Source organism: Lithobates pipiens, unplaced genomic scaffold, assembly GCF_037356315.1.
Source record: "Lithobates pipiens isolate NorthernLeopardFrog02 unplaced genomic scaffold, aLitPip1_a1.2 Scaffold_22, whole genome shotgun sequence".
In the NCBI taxonomy this organism is placed as follows: domain Eukaryota; kingdom Metazoa; phylum Chordata; class Amphibia; order Anura; family Ranidae; genus Lithobates; species Lithobates pipiens.
In genome coordinates, this window is record NW_027507784.1 from 327,456,119 (window position 1) to 327,480,001 (window position 23,883).

General features: G+C 43.8%; 1 protein-coding gene across 1 annotated transcript in view; it reads right to left on the reverse strand.

The window, feature by feature from the left end:
* CD19 (CD19 molecule) overlaps window positions 1-22,543 on the reverse strand; it is a 60,787-nt gene extending 38,244 nt beyond the window's left edge. The window contains exon 1 of the mRNA XM_077449615.1: window positions 22,274-22,543. Within this exon, the coding sequence (XP_077305741.1) occupies window positions 22,274-22,352 (79 nt within the window). The 5' untranslated portion in view covers window positions 22,353-22,543. The remainder of the gene's footprint in view (window positions 1-22,273) is intronic.
* Window positions 22,544-23,883: the final 1,340 nt, after the last annotated feature.

Below are 23,883 nucleotides of genomic sequence, written 5' to 3' on the forward strand. Positions count from 1 at the left end.
CATCCACTCATGTGCAAGCAAAAATGCTGTTTTTTTTTTATTTCCTGGCATGTGATTGGGTATTATTTGCAAAGTGAAGCTTTCCCTCATTTATTAAGCTCTGGAGCAACTGCACTTGCAAAGGGCAACTGGTTTATGTGGTGTTGTTGTGTGATTGGAGAGAATGTGGTTGGCCAAGGGTCCAGTGACTGTTCCTAAAATGTTTGTCTAGGTCCCATCGGACTTTCAGCGGACTTTCCGAACGAATGGACTTGGACCCACACAATCACACCAATCACACAAAACATGTTCTAAATCTAAACTCCATCAGATTTTTTGACAGCAAAGGTCCGATGAAGCCCACACACGATCGAATTGTCAGACGGATTCGTTCCGTCAGACCTTTGCTGTTGAAAAGTTCAGCCGGGTGTACGCGCCATTAGTGTTCATTTTGATGTCTCAATTGTTTCAGTCTTTGTAGGGAGAAATTCTGGTTTGTGCTGGTTTTCTGAAATGTTTATAAGTGTTCATTTGGTATCTCAAATGTGTAATTTTGTGGGGAGAAGTTGTGTAGCTAGTGAAGAAATTTTGGTTTTGGCGGGAAAATGCACCATTTTGTCGTGGCTTGTCATTCGTCTGCCAATTTCTTATGTTGGTTGTTACCATGTGACTGTGCTGTGGCTTTCGTTGTCCATCTAGTTGTGTCTGCTGTGTTCAGCCCTTGGGGCAGATTTCAACATTTAGTGCGAGGTAAGTAGTACAGTCTGTCCTGCTTTAAAAAAGGTAATTTAGAGGCGCAGTTTGATCTTGTTAGCCTTTTATCCCGGGAGAAACCACATTTTGAAGGATTTTTGTTTTATACAGTTTAGCCTGTAAATCATTCCAGAATGGAAATTGCTCCAATTTCGGGGGTCAGACACCTGGAATAGATAAACTGTTTTGTTTAATGTTAATTTCACTTGTTTGAAATAGTTTATTCCATGGTTAGATTTTGAAGATACCACTTTTGTTATTACAAATGATAGAGTTACCATCTTGTTTTCTAGGCATCATTTCTGTTTTCCTTTAAGTGAATGTAAGCTATTGTAGGTTAGCTGTGCTTGTACTTTTTGCCAACTTTTCAGTAGAAGAGTGACAATTTTTGTGTTGGATTTTGGTTTTGGCAGGAAAATGCGCCATTTTGTTGTGGCCTGGCTTTTGTTGTAGTCCCCATGAGGCCATGGTCAGCGGCCATTTTGAGAGGTGCAGTTTAAGGATTTTCTGCTTTTTAGCCTGTAAATCATCCCAGAGTGGAAGCTTCTCCAATTCCTTTGTATGTGTGTAGCCATGCAGTCTACTCTGCATTGTTTTGTGTTGTATCACTTTAGCTGAGTTTCTTTTTCTATCGCTAAATATCTTGCGGTAGTAAAGAACGTCTTTGTTTTTAAAACTCATTTTATATTATTTGATCGTGTAACTACTGAGACATCGTACAACTGTTAAAATTGACAAAAGAAGGCTATCCCCATTTTAGTTTTATTTATTTTTTGTGATTATTTAGAGAAGCCACATTGTTCTGTAGTGAAAACAAACTGAAGTGCTTTGTGTAGTTTAGTCTGGCGATGCAGCGTATGAGTGTACAACGGAAAACACTTGTGTATGCATACACTGTGAGGGGTAGAGACCTAATTTGAGGGATAATAACGCCTCGCTTTAGGGTTTCTAGTTGGGGAACTAGACAAGATACAGTGGTTTTAGTCTGTTGATCCACCGTAAAAGAAGGCACCGGGCGATGGTCTCCTAAATGGGTGCAATGCTTTCCCTGGACGCAGGGGTAAGACGAGAAGCAGATTAGAATCGCAATGGGTACTAGGAGGTCCATGCAAGGGAAGGAATGGAGGCTTCCCACAGTCAGACGGATGCACAGTACATGAAATCTAGCTTTGGGGCAAAGGTCATGAAACCTCTAAAGGAATGGCATAGTTGGTCCAAGGATACTACTTGGGCTATCCCTCTAGAGGGGACATTTGATGCCTGGAGATGGGAGAAAAGGGCAGCAAAGACCTTAGATGTAGCTCAGCTGTGGCTTCAGAAGTCTATTATGATAAACCGGCAGGGTAAACAGAAAGCGGTTTCAATCTGGAAGAACTGCATTATATACACCTGGTTCGAGGGAATAGCAGTGACTGGTGATCCAATGCTGGAATCGGAAGAGGCTCTTTTTGGGCTAACTCTGCTGAGGCAGGCTGGGTCCACCAACACTGGATCTGGTGTAGCTTCTGCCATCTCCAATGTAAATAATCCTCTCTACCAACACATTATTTTGGTGGGATCAACAACTGCATTACATTCCAGTTGTTTTGTGAAAGTTTTATACTGTAATACAGTTTTGGGTAAGAGAGTAAACAGGAGGCATCCAAGTTATTCTTATGAGTGAGTTGTTGGATGTGTAGTACACGTTTGTGTGATTAAAACTTTTCAGGCCTGTTTTTGAACTTTAGGTGGCTGGTCCATGCAAAGATTTCGAGATGCTCTCTTGTTTTTCAAATTGTATTTTTTTTTTTTGTCGCTAAAAGATGAAGGCAGCATTTCAACTGGTTGTTTTTGTTTTTTCATTTTCGCTTTGGGAACTATGAAATATCGCCCTCCACGTTTGTATCTAAATGTTTGTCTCATGTTTTAGTCTTCTCAATGTTTGTATGTAGTAACAAGAATATGGTTGAACCTACCGCGACAGCCCTCTTACGCGTTGCAGGTGTTGTATTTTAGTAAGAACGTGAAAGTAAGGGTTACAGAGGGTTTAGTTATCGGTTTTGAGGAATGGCAAGTGACAATATACCACTGTATACAAATGTTGTATTGTTTACCATTCTTTGAAGGATAGAGTAATAGCTTTTGTTTATAATTATATTTTCAGGTCCAAGGAGTTTCTGAAAGTGTGTATACACAGAAAGCAAGTGCTTAAAGAGGGAGTCCACTGGAAACAAAAATATTAAAAGCCAGCAGCTACAAATACTACAGCTGCTGACTTTTAATAAATGGACACTCACCTGTCCCAGGGTCCAGCGATGTCGGCAGCCGATACTGATTGATCGCTCGGCTCTCAGCTGCTGCCGTCGCCATTCTCGTTGAGGGAATCAGGAAGTGAAGTGTTGCGGCTTCACTTCCCGGTTCCCTACTGCGCATGCGCGAGTCGCGCAACGCAATGGGAATGGTCCGCGCTGTCTCTGGGACCCGTGTGTGTCCCAGCAGACAGCGCGCCGGGAAAGGAAACAGCATAGACTCCCGTGGAAGTCTATGCCCGGAAGTGGGTGCAAATACCTGTCTTAGCTCTTGTACACACGGTCGGACATTCCGACAGAAAATGTCCGATCGGACCGTGTTGTCGGATAATCCGACCGTGTGTGGGCTCCATCGGACTGTTTCCGTCGGAATATCCGACCGATAAAGTTTTGGAGCTGGGCTATAAAATTTTCCGACAACATGATCCAATCTGACTTTTTCCGATCGTTTGTAGAGAATTCCGATCGGACAAAGTGCCACGCATGCTCAGATCAAATTCCTAGACCAAAGCTATTGGCTACTAGCCTGAACGTAGTCCCGTCGTAACAAAATGACGTCATCACGTTACGAACGATCGGATTTTCCGACAACTTTGTCCAACTTTGTGTATGCAACACCAGTTTCGGACAAAATCCGTTGGACAAAATCCTATGGATTTTGTTATCGGAATGTCCGACCGTGTGTACAAGGGCTTAGACAGGTATCTGGACCCCCCCCTGAAAGGTGCCAACTGTGACACCGGAGGGGGGGAGGGTTCCGATGAGCGGAAGTTCCACTTTAGGGTGGAATCCCGCTATAAGAAGGTAAAAGTATCATAGGCTATTTCACTGTTTTTTTCTGCACCATTCTAAACACTGCATGTCTTCCTCCAGTTTGTAATGAGGAGGAAAAAAAGCCCCCCTTTTTTTCCTCCTTATTACAAACTGGAGTGGTGAGAGTGGTGAGAATGACAAATTTTCTAACCAATAATACTAACCGCTCTAATTCTAGCCAAGTTTGTGACCTAGTAGGAACGATGGGTTCCATGACTTTTTCCTTGACGGAATTTGAATCAGCAGTCTGGTGAAGGACGCTCCCATAGGAACCTTTTTTTCAATGGTTCCAGGTATTACACCCCAGATAGTAAGATGCAGTGACCACAGTCATTAAGTTCCCACATGTCTGGGTTATTGTCATATGAGGTTTGTTTGGAGTTGGTCAACCAAAACCAGAGTTGTACTTTCCTCATTAGCGGTCACTTACATTCTCAGCTGATGGGTTAGGTGCAATCACTGTAACCTGAACTTCAAAAAGGTCCACCACAGGGGTCACGAGTCCCTCCTGGACCCTGACACAGTAAGGGCCGGTTCACACTGCGGGCGATGCGAGGCGACACCGACTTGCCTCGCCGCGACCTGCCGCGACCTCAGCGGCGATTTGCAAATGACTTCTGTATAGAAGTCAATGCAAGTCGCCCCGAGGTCGCCCAAAAGTAGTACAGGAACCTTTTTTCTGAGTCGGAGCGACTCGAGTCGCTCCTCTCAGAACGGTTCCATTGTACAGAACGGGGGCTACTTGTCAGATCGCGGCGAGGCAAGTCGTGTCGCCTCGCATCGCCCGTAGTGTGAACCAGCCCTAACCGGTTTACATTCTTTCCAACTAGGTGACTGGTTCGTTGTAAAGAAGCTTGAGGGATCGGATCACGCCAGCCACTGCAAGACGAGGCTCAACCACACCAAAGAATGAGGAGTATCTTTGTTTTTTTATATATTTTTGTTTAGTAAATTTTAGCAAGGGTAACGATGAAAAGCATCCCAGCTTATTGTTTAAAGTGTATTCTCTGACTAACTAAGAAAGCGAACAGGACCAATCGCTGGGTCTACTCTGAATCTCCACGGAGCTTTAGTCCCCTTGGATGACAATGGTACATGCTATTTATGATGTTAATATAAGTATGAGGAGTTTTGACAAACTAGTAAAGACTCCAGACACTTGTCAATGGATTTTAACACATTTCTAGAGGGTAAAATGAATTATAATTTTAACAATAGCTCTGGTTTTTGCCAACTTTGATATCGGGATAACTAGGTAGCCCACAAATGTGCTTCAACTTTAGTTTGGTATTAATGCGGATCTACAGCTTATAAGGTAATTCCCCTAATGAAAGAGGTTCATGTGCGCTGGTGAAACTCGTCCCGGCATCTTATGTCGCAGCCGATCATAAGGATCTGATGGCACAAGAGAAGGTAAGAATGGCAGGGACAGCTTCATAGATTCATAGTTAGTAAGGTTGAATAAAGACACCAGTCCATCCTGAGTGAGTGTCTACAATTGTCCCTATCCCTGTACATTGCACACTCAAATCAGTCCCTACCCTCAAGGAGCCCACAATCCTAAATCTGCATTCATATACTAGGGCCAATTTTGGACAGAAGCCAATTAACCTACCTGCATGTCTTTGGATTGTGGGAGGAAACTGGAGTACCCGGAGGAAACCCACACAGGCACAGGGAGAACATGCAAACTCCAGGCAGGTAGTGTCGTGGTTGGGGATTTGAACCAGCGATGCCGCTTACTTCTAGGTGAGCGTGCTAACCACTACACCACTGTGCCACCCACTGAAAGGGAATTTCTTGTACATGGTGGGGGCTTTGAGCTTATGAAATGATTGAGAAATTTCTCATCCATTGAGGATGGGCTGTTTTCATGTAACTGTTGAAGCTACAAGGAAGTTCCCACAGTCCAAGGGGGGTTTCTGGGAATTCATAGGTAAAGATTGCTATAGCTGGATCAGGGTTACTAGTGACAAAGTTCAGGCCCATATGGATAAGGCTTAGATCCCTGCAAGGCAAAGCCAGAGCTATAGCTAGTGAAGGTTGGAATCCTCTTAAGGGTGTGGGAATTTAATTTTTTATTTTGCAGCGGATCATAGTTGAAGGAAGTAGGGATATATTTACTCATGATGTTTTTGTTTCTATTACTTCTATATGCCGTGAGGAGGTGCTCCTGTTGCCTGATTGGACGTGTGACCAGAGCCCGAGCAGATGTCCACATTTTCCTTGATGAGACGCCCCGAAGCCGAACCCACGTACAAGATACAGAGGATCCCAAACCGACCGGCGACTACTACAGCTCACCACGTCATCTCTCCTGAAGAGATCATCTAATTATGTGCAAGCTAAAATGCAGTTTTTAATTTTCCTTGCATGTCCCCCTTGAATCTACAGCGACTTTACTTCCATGTGCACTTTCAGTCCTTTCAAGAGCGCACTTGCAGTGCAAAATGGATTTTCCTTTAGTAAATAACCCTCAGTGTGTTATACGATGTATCACAGTGGTGTAGTGGTTAGCACTTTCACCTAGCAGTAATTAGGGTTGTTGGTTCAAATCCTGACCACAACACCATCTGCCTGGAGTTTGCATGTTCTCCCTGTGCCTGTGTGGGTTTCCTCCAGTTTCCTCCCAAAGACATGCTGGTAGGTTAATTAGACCTTGTCTAAAAAAAAAAAAAAAATTGGCCTTAATATGTGTATGTCAATGTTGTATGTGTTTGTAAGAATGTCAGGACCTTATGGGGTAAAGGACCACACAAAGCCACAGATGGATTCTGGTGGCAAGAAAGCGCCCTGAGGCAATTCAGTTTGCATAGGTAGCACTATACAACTCACTCACTCACATCTTGTATGTAATACAATCTGGAGATTTACTAAAACTTGAGTACTCAGAATCTGGTGCAGCTCTGCATGGTAGCCAAACAGCATCTAACTTCAGCCTTTTCAATTAAACATTGGAAATAAAAACCTGGAACCTGATTGGTTTCTATGCACAGCTGCACCAGATTCTCAGTGCTCCAGTTTTAGTAAATCACTGTATTTTAGGATGTATCTTGTATGTAATGCAATGGGGTTGATTTGCTAAAGGTGTAGCAAGGTCTCTGGCCTTCTTCAGTCTAATGAGAAGCTCCAGGGCCAGAGATAGTTGACATCCTTCTGTATGTAGTGGGTTGTGAGGTATAGTAGGTTTGAGGTGGAAAAAGTTATTGGGCGCCAGACACTTCTTGGATGCAAAAGAGATGTTTATTTTACTTACAAACTTTTATGGAGGAAAGAGGGTTAGGGTCAGGACACCTTTAAGTAGTTGCAAGTTCAAAAAGCAGACTCCTAGACTTCAATAGGACAGCCGTGCAGGGAAAGGCCTCCAGCAAGACACCACATGTGTTCGTGCAGGGATGCGCTCTTCTATGGCAACAGTCTTTAACAGTTCCTAATACAAAGCGTAACAGTTCCTTCACTTTCACTACAACTTCTCCTTGTAGTTCTTCAGCACACTGAGCTCCCAGTCTCTCACTAGACCCTCTGACTCACTGCCACTGAATCCCTTGAGCTCCCACAATCTTCACGGTAGTATCTTCCTCAAGCGTCACCCCCGCCTCTCTGCTGGGTCCCTAACGTGGCACTCAAGATACTCCTCAAGCTTCACCCCACTGGCCTGCTCGGTCCCTGACACACACGGCTGCTCTGCAAGCTTCACTGCTGCTGGCTGGGCCCCTGGCTTGATCACCGCCTGAAGTTTCCCAATTCTCCACTGTGCATATTGGGTGAGAATACTGCTTCTGGTACTTGCTTCAGTTACTCAATGTGGTCCCTGGTAATAAGGCGGATAGTCCCTTAGTGGCGACAGTTTCTCCTCTACCTTCGACCACGACAGGTTCTCCGGCCAGCAGAACCGTCACTTCTGGTTGTACTGCAAGTCGCAAACCCAACCCTGTGTTGCTCTCTTGTTTCTGATAGGCCCTCACAGAGCCCGACAGCCAGACGCCCCCAGGATAGGTCCAAACTCTGGCGTAGCAGGCCGGGGCAATATGACACATGTTCACCCAGACAGCCATCCAGGTGGCACAAAACATAGATAACCTTACTCCACCTGAATATACAGTAGGCTCTCCCAGGAGGCCAAGGGACCCAAGAAAACCCCTGCCCATTGGCTGAGATACCCCACATACCCAGACCTTGGCTTGCCCTTCTCATATCTAGTACCACCAATACCCGGCCACCTAGTGGTATAAGAGAAAAGTGCAACAAGGCCGAACTTAGGGAGAAATCAATAGATCTCTAACAAATCACCAGGATAACTCTTCGTGGCAAGTAAATTTGTGTCTAAACTCCAGGGTGCTACAAAGGCAAATACACTGGGGATTTTGCAAAGTGCACTTGCTCCAGAGCTTAGTAATTGAGCAAAAGCTCTGCTGACGTCCATCATCCAATCATGTGCATGCAAAAATGCATTTTTTATTTTTATTTTCCCTGCACGTGATTGGGTACTTTTTGCAAGGTGAAGCTTTACCTCATTTACTAAACTTTGGAGCAACTGTACCTGCAAAGTGCACAGTCTTTTTGCCTTTAGTAAATCAACCACTCTGTATCTTTTTCTTCATTCAAGATGATAAAAAAAACACAGTGTTGGCTATACAGTGACTGATCATTGTTACAGCCAACCAGAGGCTACCACAGCAATCAGGTGACCAGGAACCCGTCTTCTTTCTTAGCGCCATAATATTATATAAATAAAGGGTGCCAATTCAAGAGCACGGCAGAAGGTGAAGCTGGGAATCCTTGGTTCAGAGTTTTCAACACTAGATTTTCTGAGATCTACAGGAGGTCAGTAGATCATGGATGAGTTTGGGTGGACTGGGCCTTACATAAAATCTGTTCCTGTATTCTCCACTCCGATCTGTAGTAGGGATTGTAACCAAGATAGTAAGGATAACTTGCCACAAATTTGTGGCAGAGTTCAATTGTAAGTCTGTTAACTTGCTGCACATTTTCACTGGCAAGTTGTACACTAGCAGAGCACTTGAAGCTCAAGTTCTAGTTGACACTTTTCCAATTTGTAGCACATTTGCATGGCAAGTCTCTAGCAAGAGCAAAGTTGCAGTGCTCAGTCTATAGCAAGAGCTCTGCAAGTCTACAGCATGAAAATTCAGCCACAGTGACCCCTGTGGTGGGAGGATGATTGCACAACATAACTGAACTTGCAGCAGACAGGCGGAATGTTTGCAACAAAAGTTGATCTGGAGTCAAGCAACGCGGACTTGCTGCAATTGTGCCACAAACTTGCGAAGCCTGGCAAGTCTAGCAATAGCTTAGGAAGTCTTTTTCAAACTTGCAGCACAATTGCTTGCTATCTGAGAAAATAATGTTCCCTTAAAAAATGTTTAAGTTGAAAAAGGAACATAGAAATCAAGAAGTGTAAATTTTAGTTCCTGTAAAAGAAAACAAAGTCGACACACATCTCTGATTGTGGATGCAATGTATACGATAAACATCCTACTGTGTATCCACAAACAGCATGATTCCAGGAACCGAGTCGCCGCTGTATGTAATAATGTATTAAAAATAAAATGAATACTAATGTGGGTGACCGAGGTGGAAATTGTAAGCTCCTCTTCTGGAAAAGAATAATCTATCTTTCAATATACATCGCTATATAGTGAAAAAATAAAAAAAGGATAATATACAGTATGTCACGAAAGTGAGTACACCCCTCACATTTTTGTAAATGTTTCATTATATCTTTTCATGTGACAGCACTGAAGAAATGACACTTTGCTACAATGTAAAGTAGTGAGTATACAGCTTGTATAACAGTGTAAATTTTCTGTCCCCTCAAAATAACTCAACACACAGCCATTAATGTCTAAACCGCTGGCAACAAAAGTGAGTACATCCCTAAGTGAAAATGTCCAAATTGGGCCCAATTAGCCATTTTCCCTCCCCGATGTCATGTGACTCGTTAGTGTTACAAGGTCTCAGGTGTGGATGGGGAGCAGGTGTGTTAAATTTGGTGTTATCGCTCTCACTCTCCCATACTGGTCACTGAAAGTTCAACATGGCACATCATGGAAAAGAACTCTCTGAGGATCTGAAAAAAAGAATTGTTGCTCTACATAAAGATGGTCTAGGCTATAAGAAGATTGCCAAGACCCTGAAACTGAGCTACAGCACAGTGGCAAAGACCATACAGCGGTTTAACAGGACAGGTTCCACTCAGAACAGGCCTCGCCATGGTCCACCAAAGAAGTTGGGTGCACGTGCTCAGCGTCATATCCAGAGGTTGTCTTTGGGAAATAGACGTATGAGTCCTGCCAGCATTGCTGTAGAGGTGGTTGAAGGGGTGGGGGGTCAGCCTGTCAGTGCTCAGACCATACGCCGCACACTGCATCAAATTGGTCTGCATGGCTGTCACCCCAGAAAGAAAGCTTCTTCTAAAATTGATGCACAAGAAAGCCTGCAAACAGTTTACTGAAGACAAGCAGACTAAGGACATGGATTACTGGAACCATGTCCTGGTGTCTGATGAGACCAAGATAAACTTATTTGGTTCAGATGGTGTCAAGCGTGTGCGGCGGCAACCAGGTGAGGAGTACAAAGACAAGTGTGTCTTGCCTACAGTCAAGCATGGTGGTGGGAGTGTCATGGTCTGGGGCTGCATGAGTGCTGCCGGCACTGGGGAGCTACAGTTCATTGAGGGAACCATGAATTCCAACATGTACTGTGACATACTGAAGCAGAGCATGATCCCCTCCCTTCAGAGACTGGGCCGCAGGGCAGTATTCCAACATGATAACGACCCCAAACACACCTCCAAGATGACCACTGCCTTGTTAAAGAAGCTGAGGGTAAAGGTGATGGACTGGCCAAGCATGTCTCCAGACCTAAACCCTATTAAGAAACTGTGGGGCATCCTCAAACGGAAGGTGGAGGAGCGCAAGGTCTCTAACATCCACCGACTCCGTAATGTCATCATAGAGGAGGGGAAGAGGACTCCAGTAGCAACCTGTGAAGCTCTGGTGAACTCCACACCCAAGAGGGTTAAGGCAGTGCTGGAAAATAATGGTGGCCACACAAAGTATTAACACTTTGGGCCCAATTTGGACATTTTCACTTAGGGGTGTACTCACTTTTGATGCCAGCAGTTTAGACATTAATGGCTGTGTAGAAAAAAGAAAGAAAAGAAATCTGCGCTACAGTGAAAAAACAAAGAGTTGTGTAATGCGGCAATTCGAAATATATACCAAAAAATACTATATATATATATATATATATATATAAGTTAGAAAAAAGAGAAAAAGGAACTGCGCAATCACTAATGTTTGATATTAAGGTGTAAAATATCCCAACAGTGAAGGACAGGGGTGCTCAATGTTGCATGAAATGTTGCATGAAATTTAACATGAACCCCAACATTAAAGCTAAATACATTAACAGCATATACTAATACAGTGCAATAAAAATATATGTGTAATAACACCAGTTAGTGTAAACAACCCTATTATCATAGATACTATAATCTCAATAGTTCTGGTACTCCAAGGAAAAACATACAAAAAAAGCTAAAAAGGTTACATAAACGGTTGATATGGCAACATTATAAAGTCCTGGTGAATGGATTCGAAACCACCATGTGTCCACGGTGACTTGTCCAAATTCTAGACCAAGTATAGACGTGAAACAAAAATAAAGTGCACCACCACCGTGTAGATAACAGTAGCTCCTTACCAGATGCCCCAGTAAGGAGTGCGTATCTTAAAGATCGGGTCGGAGTATACGTCAAACTCGGATCATCAAAGGACCGAAAACCTCGGGAGCCGGACTCAAATGTATTCCAACCAAGAGGAAAAATTGGTCCACCGTAAGAAGGAAAAAACACTCCAAATAGTGTAAAACCATTTATTATAAAATAAACATAAAAAGAAGTGCACTTACAAGGGTAAATGAACACAGGGCATATCATCAATGGAAAAGCGTCGGCCGATCGCGAACTCCAAACGATATCCTATTCTGTTACAGTTTCTGATGAGGCAAAAAGCGTGTCACGTCACCCACCGCGTTTCGTGAAAAGATCACGTCGTCCTGGGGTGTGGGTGACACGCCAAAATGCCCCAGATTTATAGTGGATTATGGCCCGAGTCACCTCCTCCATTGGACCACTCAGCCGCACTTCCGGGTGTAGGCCGGAAGTGACGCATGTAGGTCATTCATTACATTAAAAATTGCCCTAATATACCACGAAATAGGGAACGAAAAATATAATAAAAACGGGAATCACATACTCATGGTGAAACCAATAACATAGAAATCCGAAGGGTGCAAATATACTGAAAAACGGGGCAACTAAGCTCCGTTATTCACGAGGCGAAAACCAAGCCTCCATATCAGCGCCGTCACCCGTCCCTCTCCGGTGAACGAACGACCCGATCCCGCCCCATCCCATAGCGCGATTGGGTGAGCGCACTGCATCTCCGCCCACCACGGAAGTGCGGGCGCTCCACCTAGGCCAAGCCTCGCTCTCACTAGATAGGTGGAGCGATCGTACGTGCGTGCGCCCCACCGCAGCCAAGCCTCGTTTCAATTATGTGAGTGAGGCAGCGGCGGAGCGATCACACGCACGCGCGCCCACCAAAACCAAACCTCGTTACAACTATGTGAGTGGAGCAGCGATGAACGCACAAAACTCCTCCCTCAATAACGAAAAGAATAATTATCGTTATTGAGGGAGGAGTTTTGTGCGTTCATCGCTGCTCCACTCACATAGTTGTAACGAGGTTTGGTTTTGGTGGGCGCGCGTGCGTGTGATCGCTCCGCCGCTGCCTCACTCACATAATTGAAACGAGGCTTGGCTGCGGTGGGGCGCACGCACGTACGATCGCTCCACCTATCTAGTGAGAGCGAGGCTTGGCCTAGGTGGAGCGCCCGCACTTCCGTGGTGGGCGGAGATGCAGTGCGCTCACCCAATCGCGCTATGGGATGGGGCGGGATCGGGTCGTTCGTTCACCGGAGAGGGACGGGTGACGGCGCTGATGCGCGTCACTTCCGTCGCTCCGACCCCTGACCCCACACCTCATTGGCGCTGATATGGAGGCTTGGTTTTCGCCTCGTGAATAACGGAGCTTAGTTGCCCCGTTTTTCAGTATATTTGCACCCTTCGGATTTCTATGTTATTGGTTTCACCATGAGTATGTGATTCCCGTTTTTATTATATTTTTCGTTCCCTATTTCGTGGTATATTAGGGCAATTTTTAATGTAATGAATGACCTACATGCGTCACTTCCGGCCTACACCCGGAAGTGCGGCTGAGTGGTCCAATAGAGGAGGTGACTCGGGCCATAATCCACTATAAATCTGGGGCATTTTGGCGTGTCACCCACACCCCAGGACGACGTGATCTTTTCACGAAACGCGGTGGGTGACGTGACACGCTTTTTGCCTCATCAAAAACTGTAACAGAATAGGATATCGTTTGGAGTTCGCGATCGGCCGACGCTTTTCCATTGATGATATGCCCTGTGTTCATTTACCCTTGTAAGTGCACTTCTTTTTATGTTTATTTTATAATAAATGGTTTTACACTATTTGGAGTGTTTTTTCCTTCTTACGGTGGACCAATTTTTCCTCTTGGTTGGAATACATTTGAGTCCGGCTCCCGAGGTTTTCGGTCCTTTGATGATCCGAGTTTGACGTATACTCCGACCCGATCTTTAAGATACGCACTCCTTACTGGGGCATCTGGTAAGGAGCTACTGTTATCTACACGGTGGTGGTGCACTTTATTTTTGTTTCACGTCTATACTTGGTCTAGAATTTGGACAAGTCACCGTGGACACATGGTGGTTTCGAATCCATTCACCAGGACTTTATAATGTTGCCATATCAACCGTTTATGTAACCTTTTTAGCTTTTTTTGTATGTTTTTCCTTGGAGTACCAGAACTATTGAGATTATAGTATCTATGATAATAGGGTTGTTTACACTAACTGGTGTTATTACACATATATTTTTATTGCACTGTATTAGTATATGCTGTTAATGTATTTAGCTTTAATGTTGGGGTTCATATTAATGGCTGTGTGTTGAGTTATTTTGAGGGGACTGCAAATTTACACCATTATACAAGCTGTACAATCATTACTTTACATTGTAGCAAAGTGTCATTTCTTCAGTGTTGTCACATGAAAAGTTATAATAAAATATTTAAGAAAATGTGAGGGGTGTACTCACTTTTGTGAGATACTGTATATACAGTATATATATATATATATATATATATATATATTTTTTTTTTTTTTTTTAAATTCACTCCTTTCCTGTCCCTACATTTTTAGATATTCAGGCATCTAAATTACTTAAATTACTGATCTAAATGCAGCCCATTCTTATTATTGGGCCTGCCCTGTACACACAGAGGCATAAACATGTGCTGCTTGTAGAGCAGTAAAAAAAAAAAAAAAGCCTCATGAACAGCTACAAAGGATTTTTGCGGGAGTACACACATGTGCTATGTAGCCCATCGAGTATCAATTTTCTTGGTGTAACATTATCTTTCACAATACAATTTTTTGTAAAAAAAAAAGCGGTCTGGTTTAAGATAAAAGTGGTCTCTGCGGTGGATTCGCCGCAAGATCACTTTTATCGCTGGCGAGAGAGGCCCTCCCCCCACCTGCTGCACTGTCATGCTTTTTTTCTATTACAAGGGATGTTTACATTCCTTGTAATAGGAATAAAAGTGCCAAAATGTTATTTTTTTTCTTTTTTTTATAAAAAAAAAGGTAAAATAAATACGATTTTTTTTTTTAAACTCGCCCTGTCCCGATGAGCTCGCGTGCAGAAGTGAATGCATATGTGAGTAGCGCCCGCATATGAAAACGGTGTTCAAACCACACATGTGAGGTATCACCGAGATCAGTAGAGCGAGAGCAATAATTCTACCCCCAGACCTCCTCTGTAACTTAAAACATACAACCTGTAAAAAAATGTAAACGTCGCCTATGGAGATTTTTAAGGGTAAAAGTTTGTCGCCATTCCACAAGCGGGCACAATTTTGAAATTTAAATTGGGTATCAATTTACTCGGCATAATATGATCTTTCACAATATCAAAAAAAATGGGCTAACTTTACTGTTGTCTTATTTTTTTAATTCAAAAAAGTGTATTCTTTTCAAAAAATTGCGCTTGTAAGACTGCTGCACAAATACGTTGTGATAGAAAGTATTGCAACGACCGCCATTTTATTCTCTAGGGTGTTAGGAAAAAAATGTACAATGTTTGGGGGTCCTAAGTAATTTTCAAGCAAAAAAAATAATGTTTTTAACTTGTAAACAACAGATCTCAGAAACATGGGCGTCCGCAGGTAGGGGCAAGGGGGGTCAAGTGCCCCCCCCTGGAATCAGAGATGAGATCTTAAATTCAACACAGTTCCATCCCTATCGGGGTGCGGGCAGCCCACACCCATGTGCAACCCGCCAGTGGGGTGACACCATCAAGGTTCTGCCAAGCCCCCCTATCAGTGTAGCGTGACTGCGGGCTCTTTTCTGTGCTCAGTTCAGCAGAGAACTCGGCAGCGGTGCTATCAGGTTTACCCCGGTCACCCCCTCCTTTCTCCTGTCAGGGAGAAGAGACGACGGCTCTCACCAGGTTCCTCGCCCAGCTTCCTGCCCGCTCTGTTCCTTCCCTATTGGCCATAACTGTTCCTGCCCGCTCTGTTCCTTCCCTATTGGCCATAACTGAGGGCCAATCAAAAGAGATTAGGAGAGGAGAGAATCATAGGACATGTAGTCCCAAAGATTGGTGGCCCCATTTTCCACAGGGAGGAGGATACAGCTTGATCGAGAGATTGAGAGACTGTAGCCTGGGAAAAAAGCTGAGGGAGAGGGTGCTACAGGAAAAAGAACAAGGATTGTGCTGGGCAGAAGCCAGAGAGAGAGAGCCACGCTGCCCAGAGCCACCAGAGAGAGAACTACACTGCCCCATGCCACCAGAGAGAGCCATGCTGTCCAGCACCACCAGAGAGAGCCATGCTGCCCAGCACCACCAGAGAGAGAAAGACTGAGTCACTGCCAGGGTACATACATGCTACACTACTGACCAGAGTTGCCCCCGTGGCGCGTGAGCGATCTTCCAGCCGGAGGGATCACTGGTGTTGTTTCGCTGGGTCTGATAAGAGGGCCTGTTGGCCATTATCCATTACCTATCCTAGGGATTGTACTAAGTCTGCAGTCTCTGACCATGATAATCTGATAATGACATTGTCGAAAAGGGGCGGCGCATGGGTGACCCTAAAATTATGCCCCCCCTTGAAAAAAGTTCTGCGGACGCCCATGCTCAGAAAGATGCTCGGTCCTTAAGTGGTTAACTTGTAAACAACAAGTTTGAAAAATAGGCCCGGTCCTTAAGTGGTTAAAGAGTAAAGGCTGTTTTCTTTTGTATTTTAGATAGAGTGGGGGAAAGGTTACTGTTATATAGGGCTCTATTAATAGGTTCCCTCTTCTTTCCTGTACAGGTGTCAACAAAAAGAGGTCTATTCATAAAAAAATTGCTGTGTGAGTGCCCCAAGCATTCACATAGCTGTTGTTAATAGTTCCCACAATGTACAGTATTGAATATATATTTTCTATGATCATCAGCCTCATCTAGTGGTCATAATGCAGCATTTTTCTGAAAGCAGTATTTCAGGAAGATGCTGCATTATGACCACTAGATGGAACTAATGGTCACAGGAAATACACAAATTAGACAAATTACAGGGCTGTGCAAAGGCTTGGGACATTCAGACAGTGAATTTTAATAATGAGTAAACACCATTGAGAGGTCACCTGTGCAGGAATAGAGGGAGAAATCTCTATAAAGGAACTCTGGATAACAGTAGCCTTTCCCTTGCTCTATCCAAAGCAAAAAAAAAATTCAGGTCGCTGTTTTACTAGTATCCAGTAAGTTTTTTAATAAATAGACCCCAAAGTATGTACTCGGGATGGAAAAAAAAAAAGATAACTGGTAGTCCACCCTTCCCATAATAATGTGCCGCGGCATGCTGGGCTGGTGCCCCTTCTGTGTTTGGAGGGTGGATGTTAATTGCCAGCTTACGTTGTGCAGCGGTAGAAGCTGATGTCCTGTCTGACAATGTTGTCACTAGGACAGGAAGTGAGGGAAATCTCTTTTACAGAGCCCTGGAAAGCAGTAAAACCCAACAGGGTTTCTAATTGTTTTTTACTCTATCCAAAACTAACAAAAAAGTTTTGGCTGGGCTTACACTTTATCGTTTGTAGGAAAATAAAACATAATTCAGCAATCACTACTGTTGCAATAATATAACTTTACTTTATCCACTTGACCTTCGGAAAATTTACCCCCCTTCAAGTCCATTTTTTGCTTTATTGCACTGCGTTATTTTAACTGACAATTGCTCGGTCACGCAATGCTGTACACAAAAGAAATTTGTATCATTTTTTCCCCACAAATAAAGCTTTCTTTTGGTGGTATTTGATCACCACTGTTTTTTTTTTATTTTTTTGCACTACAGTATGAACAAAAAAAGATCAAAAAACTGTATTTTTTACTTTCTGCTCTAAAACATATCCAATAAAATAAAAATAAAAATGTCTTCAAAGGCATCAGAAACAATCAACGCGTTTCAGAGGAAAGAAGCTTCACCCTTTTTTACAGCTTTTGCAGTCAATGTTAATAAACTCCCAAAAAGGTGGCCCTACCAGACCTGTGTTAAAGCTTGATGAACAAATGGGTTGTCACAAGTTTTAATCACTTGAAAACCAGCTGTGACGGGAGTCACTTTGAGCGGGGGGCTTGTGAAACCCAGCTTAGCTTGGAAAGCTCTGGAAACTCCTTGTCTAGTTCCCCCATCCCCTCCTATGTGTAGCACCCTGGAGTTTAGACAGGTTGCTCCTCACAAATTTCCTTTCCAGGGGTAGTTATCCTGTTTGATTGCTAGAGATCTATTAAGTTCTCCCTTAGTTTGGCCTTGTTGCACTTTTCTCTTCTACCCCTAGGTGGCTGGGTACTTGGTGGTACTATATACGAGAAGGGCAACGCAGGTTCAGGTTAAGGGTATGTGGGGTATCTCAGACAATGGGCAGGGGTTTTCTTGAATCCCTTGACCTGCTGGGAGAACCTATATATACGGGTGGAGTCAGGTGATCTGGGTTCCATGCCACCTGGACGGCTGTCTGGGTGGACGTGAGTTGTATTGCCCGGGCTGCTAGGCTGGAGTTTGGGCCTATCCTGGGCACATCTGGCTGCTAGGCTGTCTGAGGGCCTATCCAGAAGCAAGAGAGTACTGCAGGGTTGGGATTGCGGATTGCAGTCCAACCAGAAGTGATGGTTCTGCCGGCCGGAGAACCTGTTGTGGTTGGAGGTAGAGGAGAAGCTGTCACCAGTAAGGGACTATCCACCTTATTACCAGGGACCACAGTGAGTAACTGAAGCAAGTACCACAGCAGCATTCTCACCAGATGGGGATGGTGAAGAATCGTGAAACTTCAGTGGCAATCAAGTCAGGGACCCAGCCAGCGGGGATGACGCTTGCAGAGCAGCCTTGTGTGTCAAGCCAGGGACCGAGCAGACCAGCGTGGGTGAGAGGTATCTAGAGTGCCAAGCTAGGGACCCAGCAGAGAAGTGGGGGTGATGCTTGAGGAAGATACCACCGTGAAGATTGGAGTAACACAAGAGATTCAGTGGCAGTGAATCAGAGGGTCTAGTGAGAGACCGGGAGCTCAGTGTATGGAAGAACTACAAGGAGAAGTTTTAGTGAAAGTGAAGGAACTTTTAAAGATTGTTGCCTTAGGAAACAGCACTTCTGCACGTGCAGATGTGGCTTCTTGCTGGATGCCTTTCTCTGCACGGCTGTCCTCCTATTGAAGTCTCGGAGTCTGCTAATTGAATTTTCCACTATCCAAGGGTGTCCTGGCCCTAACCCTCTCTGCCCTCAAAAATACAGTGTCTGGTGCCCAATGACTTTCACCATCTTTGCACCCACCATACCTCACAACCCACTACCTACAGAAGGATGTCGGCTACCTCTGGCCCTGGAGGTCCTCATTAGACTGAAGGAGGCCTGGGACCTTGCTACATATGTGTCTATTTGCTTGGTCACCCTGTGCCCCTAATAGACACAGGGAGATTTAGACATAAGAGGGACATGGGGGCTGAAACAAAGGTTTCCCAGTTCTCTCCAAAAGCTCCTGTCCTGGCTAGGTCTATCACACCGGCCACCGCAGATATACTGCAGCAGGGCGGCTGCTCTGCGCCAGATCAGATACCTAGTACGTGATCTGACACTTCCCATTCTGGGGCGTGCACACACGCCGCCACCGGCTCACTCCCACTGTGATCACACAGAAGCCAAGCGACGGGTACTGTGGACTCAATGTTCACTGGCACCCACCGATTGTTCAGTACACAGGCAGAACAGCTATCTGCCTGTGTAAACAAGGCAAATTGCCATTCTAATGGTAGGGAAGGCATTAATCCTGTGTTCCTGCAAAGCAGGGACACGGATCTATGCCTTCCCTTAGTAAAAGCACCTCCCCCACAGTACACAAGCACTTGCTAGGAACACATTTAACCCTTTAATTGACCGTTTAACCCCTTCCCAGCCAGTGTCATTAGTACAGTGACAGCTGGTCACTGTATTAGTGTCACTGGTCCCCAAAAAAGTGTCAAAATGTGTCCGTCGCAATATCGCAGTCCCTCTATAAGTCACTAATCACCACCATTACTAGTAAAAAAAAAAAAAATATCCCTTCTTTTGTAGACGCTATAACTTTTGTGCAAACCAATCAATGTTCGCTTACTGGGATTTTTTTTTTTAACAAAAATATGTAGCAGAATACATATTGGCATAAATTTATGACGAAATTCGATTTTTAAAAAAAAATTTATTGGGTGTGTTTTATAGCAGAAAATAAAAAATATTGTTTTTTGTTTTCCAAAATTTACGGAATTTTTTCGCTTATAGCACAAAAAATAAAAACCGCAGAGGTGATCGAATACCTCAAAAAGAAAGCTCTATTTGTGAGAAAAAAAGGACATACATTTTATTTTGGTGCAGTGTTGCATGACTGTGCAATTGTCATTTAAAGTAATGCAGTGCAGTATTGCAAAAAGTGGCCTGGTCAGGAGGGGGGGGGTAAAACCTTTCCGGAGGGCAAGTGGTTAAACAATATACCCAAAAACACAATCAAGGCGCTCCAGGGATGTGTGTTTCTGTATATTGTCTTCACCACTGTCCCAGTGGTCACTCTGAGGTCGCCCAGACAAGTCCACATACCAGGTTTGCACCACTCTCTGGCTGCTGATATGGATCCACATTGTGATATTGCAGTATAGCGCCCTACACACTCTTTTATATTATAACATGTTTTAAACAACATGTCTATCTAAGACTACTCTGTCCAAGGGGGTGACAATGCTGCTGTGCTATTTCACTGCATAACAACCATGGTCGTCACATGTCCATCAAGATGTCCACAGGGTGACAACACTACTGTGTGATTTCACGGCAGAACAAACAGCGTTGTCACCCTGTTACAGGAAGTGAGAATCTAACGTCTATACTGGCAGAACCAACAGGTAATACAACTTTTCACAGAGGGTGACTTATAAAATAAAAACTGCCATAATAACATTACTAATAGCCTGCACCATTCATGACATTTTTTATTTTGCCCATAGTTCCACTTTAAATTAGCATTTTTGTTCTTTATGTGGCATGAGATCTTACAATATCCAACATAATATAATATATTGTGAGATCTACAAAATTAGATTTTTTTCACCTTGCTAGTTAGTCATGTATCTGTATGTATCATTATTTATTTGATCAGTTCGTAGAAGAGAACATTTCTAACTGAGGATGTGAAATGTTAAGGGAATTGAGTGTCCCATAACTGCCATGTTTTGCTGACTGTCAACAACAGAATTAATTTTTGTTGAAGAAGGCAACATGGCAGCTTAGAGGCTGTCTGCATGTCTGCATTCTCTGACCATCTCTTGTATCATGTCTGGAGTCTCTGATCATCTCTGGTATCATGTCTGCAGTTTATGACCATCTCTTGTATCATGTCTTCAGTCTCTGACCATCTCCTGTATCATGTCTGCAGTCTCTGATCATATCTTGTATTATGTCTGCAGTCTTTGACCCTCTCTTGTATCATGTACGCACTCTCTGACCATCTCTTGCATCATGTCAGCTGTCTCCAACCATCTCTTATATTGTGTACACAGTCTCTGACCATCTCTTGTATCATGTCTGCAGTCTCTGACCATCTCTTGTATCATGTCTGCAGTCTCCGACCATCTCTTGTATCATGTCTGCAGTCTCTGACCATCTCTTGCATCGTGTCAGCAGTCTCCGACTGTCTCTTATATTGTGTCCACAGTCTCTGACCATCTCCTGTATCATGTCTGCAGTCTCTGACCATCTCTTGTATCATGTCTGCAGTCTCCGACCATCTCTTGTATCATGTCTGCAGTCTCTGACCATCTCTTGCATCGTGTCAGCAGTCTCCGACTGTCTCTTATATTGTGTCCACAGTCTCTGACCATCTCTTGTATCATGTCTGCAGTCTCTGACCATCTCTTGCATCGTGTCAGCAGTCTCCGACCATCTCTTATATTGTGTCCACAGTCTATGACCATCTCTTGTATCATGTCTACAGTCCCTGACCATCTCTTGTATCATGTTTACAGTCCCTGACCATCTCTTGTATCCTGTCCATAGGCTTTGACTTTATTATATTTTTGCCCCATCGGGAGTGTGCAGGATTGGCTCATTCACATAGGCACCTAGCATGTTATAACTACCTTAACTACTTTAATCTTGAGTACCAATTTGAAACAGCATTGGGACTCAGCAGGTCTGGCGGGCACTTAGCTGATCTCGGTGACATAAAAATGTTTTTTTGTGATATTCTTTTAATAAGCAGAATTTGATGGTTATATTATAGGGGTACATATTGGGGGCTGTGCTGATTACGTAGCGTAACTGTTGTGTTGGGAAGAAATACAGGAATGTACTTTTTTTCACAGTTGCTTCCTAATTAAAACCTAGGAAAAAAAGTATATGTATTCCAGTCTGAGTTAAAATTCTATCCTGTTCTGTCCCAAGAAAAAAAGTGTATGTTAATGTAGACTCCAAAACCTAAATGAGATACAAAACCAAGACTTGCCCAAGGGAATCATGAGTGTTATAAGGAGAAATGGTCCGGGGATTCTGGACTCAGTAGAAGCAAATCTTTTCTCATTGGAGTACGATAGATACTTCACAAGCCAAAAAATACACACAATGAAACAAAATTCATTAAGACTGTAATATACAAAATTGTTGGTTTACAAAATTGTTGATGCTTCTACCTTTTACAAAAAATTTGGGTTAGAATTCTATGTTGACTGGCTAATCTATGTACATTAATCTACGATCTCTTACCTTCAGCTGAAACTGTGATAAACTCCTGTGAATGGACAAAGTTGGCTCCGCAAAAACAGAAGAGCAGAAACACCAGCATGGTCCGAGAGAGGTACAAAGTGTGCAAGAGTTGTCGAAGACTGGAGAGTCACTTCAGCGTAAACTTCTCGGCAGCTTAGGCACCCATGGGAGTTGGTCTGCACCTGCCGGGTGGGTGTACGTAGGAGGAAGAGGGTGTCCGAACTTCTCAGCAGTCAACTCAGCACAACACCACAAACTTTTATCTCACAAAGTTCGCTGAGGGAAAACGCAAGTACAAAATAGGGAACTTAACCCTTTAAAGCTCCACCAGATTATTCCGTCTCAGCATTGGGAGGATTTATGTAGCAGGAAAGGGCACTGTGTTCTCGTTATTAAAGCTGAGCTCCAGGTTTGGATTTTATTGAATAGAAACATTGGTACTGTTTGGCACAATATAAATACGCATATCCCATACCTGTGGAATCACTGATTTTCAGGACTTGGGAAACCCTTACCAAAACCAAATCATAAGCAGTCAATGACCCCTTACATCAGTGGTCAGTGGGAAGAATATTCCTTACATTGGTAGTCAGTGTTACGAATGCTCCTTACATTGGTGATCAGTGGGAAGAATATTCCTTACATTGGTGATCAGTGGGAAGAATGTCCCTTACATTGGTGATCAGTGGGAAGAATGTTCCTTACATTGGTGATCAGTGGGAAGAATGTCCCTTACATTGGTGATCAGTGGGAAGAATGTCCCTTACATTGGTGATCAGTGGGAAGAATGTCCCTTAAATTGGTGGTTAGTAGGAAGAACGCCCCTTACATTGGTAATCAGTGGGAAGAACGTTCCTTACATTGGTGATGATCAGTGGGAAGAATGCTCCTTACATTGGTGATGATCAGTGGGAAGAATGCCCCTTACATTGGTGATCAGTGGGAAGAATGCTCCTTACATTGGTGATTAGTGGGAAGAATGTTCCTTACATTGGTGATCAGTGGGAAGAATGCTCCTTACATTGGTGATAGGTGGGAAGAATGTTCCTTACATTGGTGATCACTGGGAAGAATGCCCCTTACATTGGTGATGATCAGTGGGAAGAATGCTCCTTACATTGGTGATCAGTGGGAAGAATGTCCCTTACATTGGTGATCAGTGGGAAGAATGTTCCTTACATTGGTGATCAGTGGGAAGAATGCTCCTTACATTGGTGATCAGTGGGAAGAATGCTCCTTACATTGGTGATTAGTGGGAAGAATGTTCCTTACATTGGTGATCAGTGGGAAGAATGCTCCTTACATTGGTGATAGGTCGGAAGAATGTTCCTTACATTGGTGATCACTGGGAAGAATGCCCCTTACATTGGTGATGATCAGTGGGAAGAATGCTCCTTACATTGGTGATCAGTGGGAAGAATGCTCCTTACATTGGTGATTAGTGGGAAGAATGTTCCTTACATTGGTGATCAGTGGAAAGAATGCTCCTTACATTGGTGATCGGTGGGAAGAATGTTCCTTACATTGGTGATCAGTGGGAAGAATGCTCCTTACATTGGTGATCAGTGGGAAGAATGTTCCTTACATTGGTGATCAGTGGGAAGAATGCT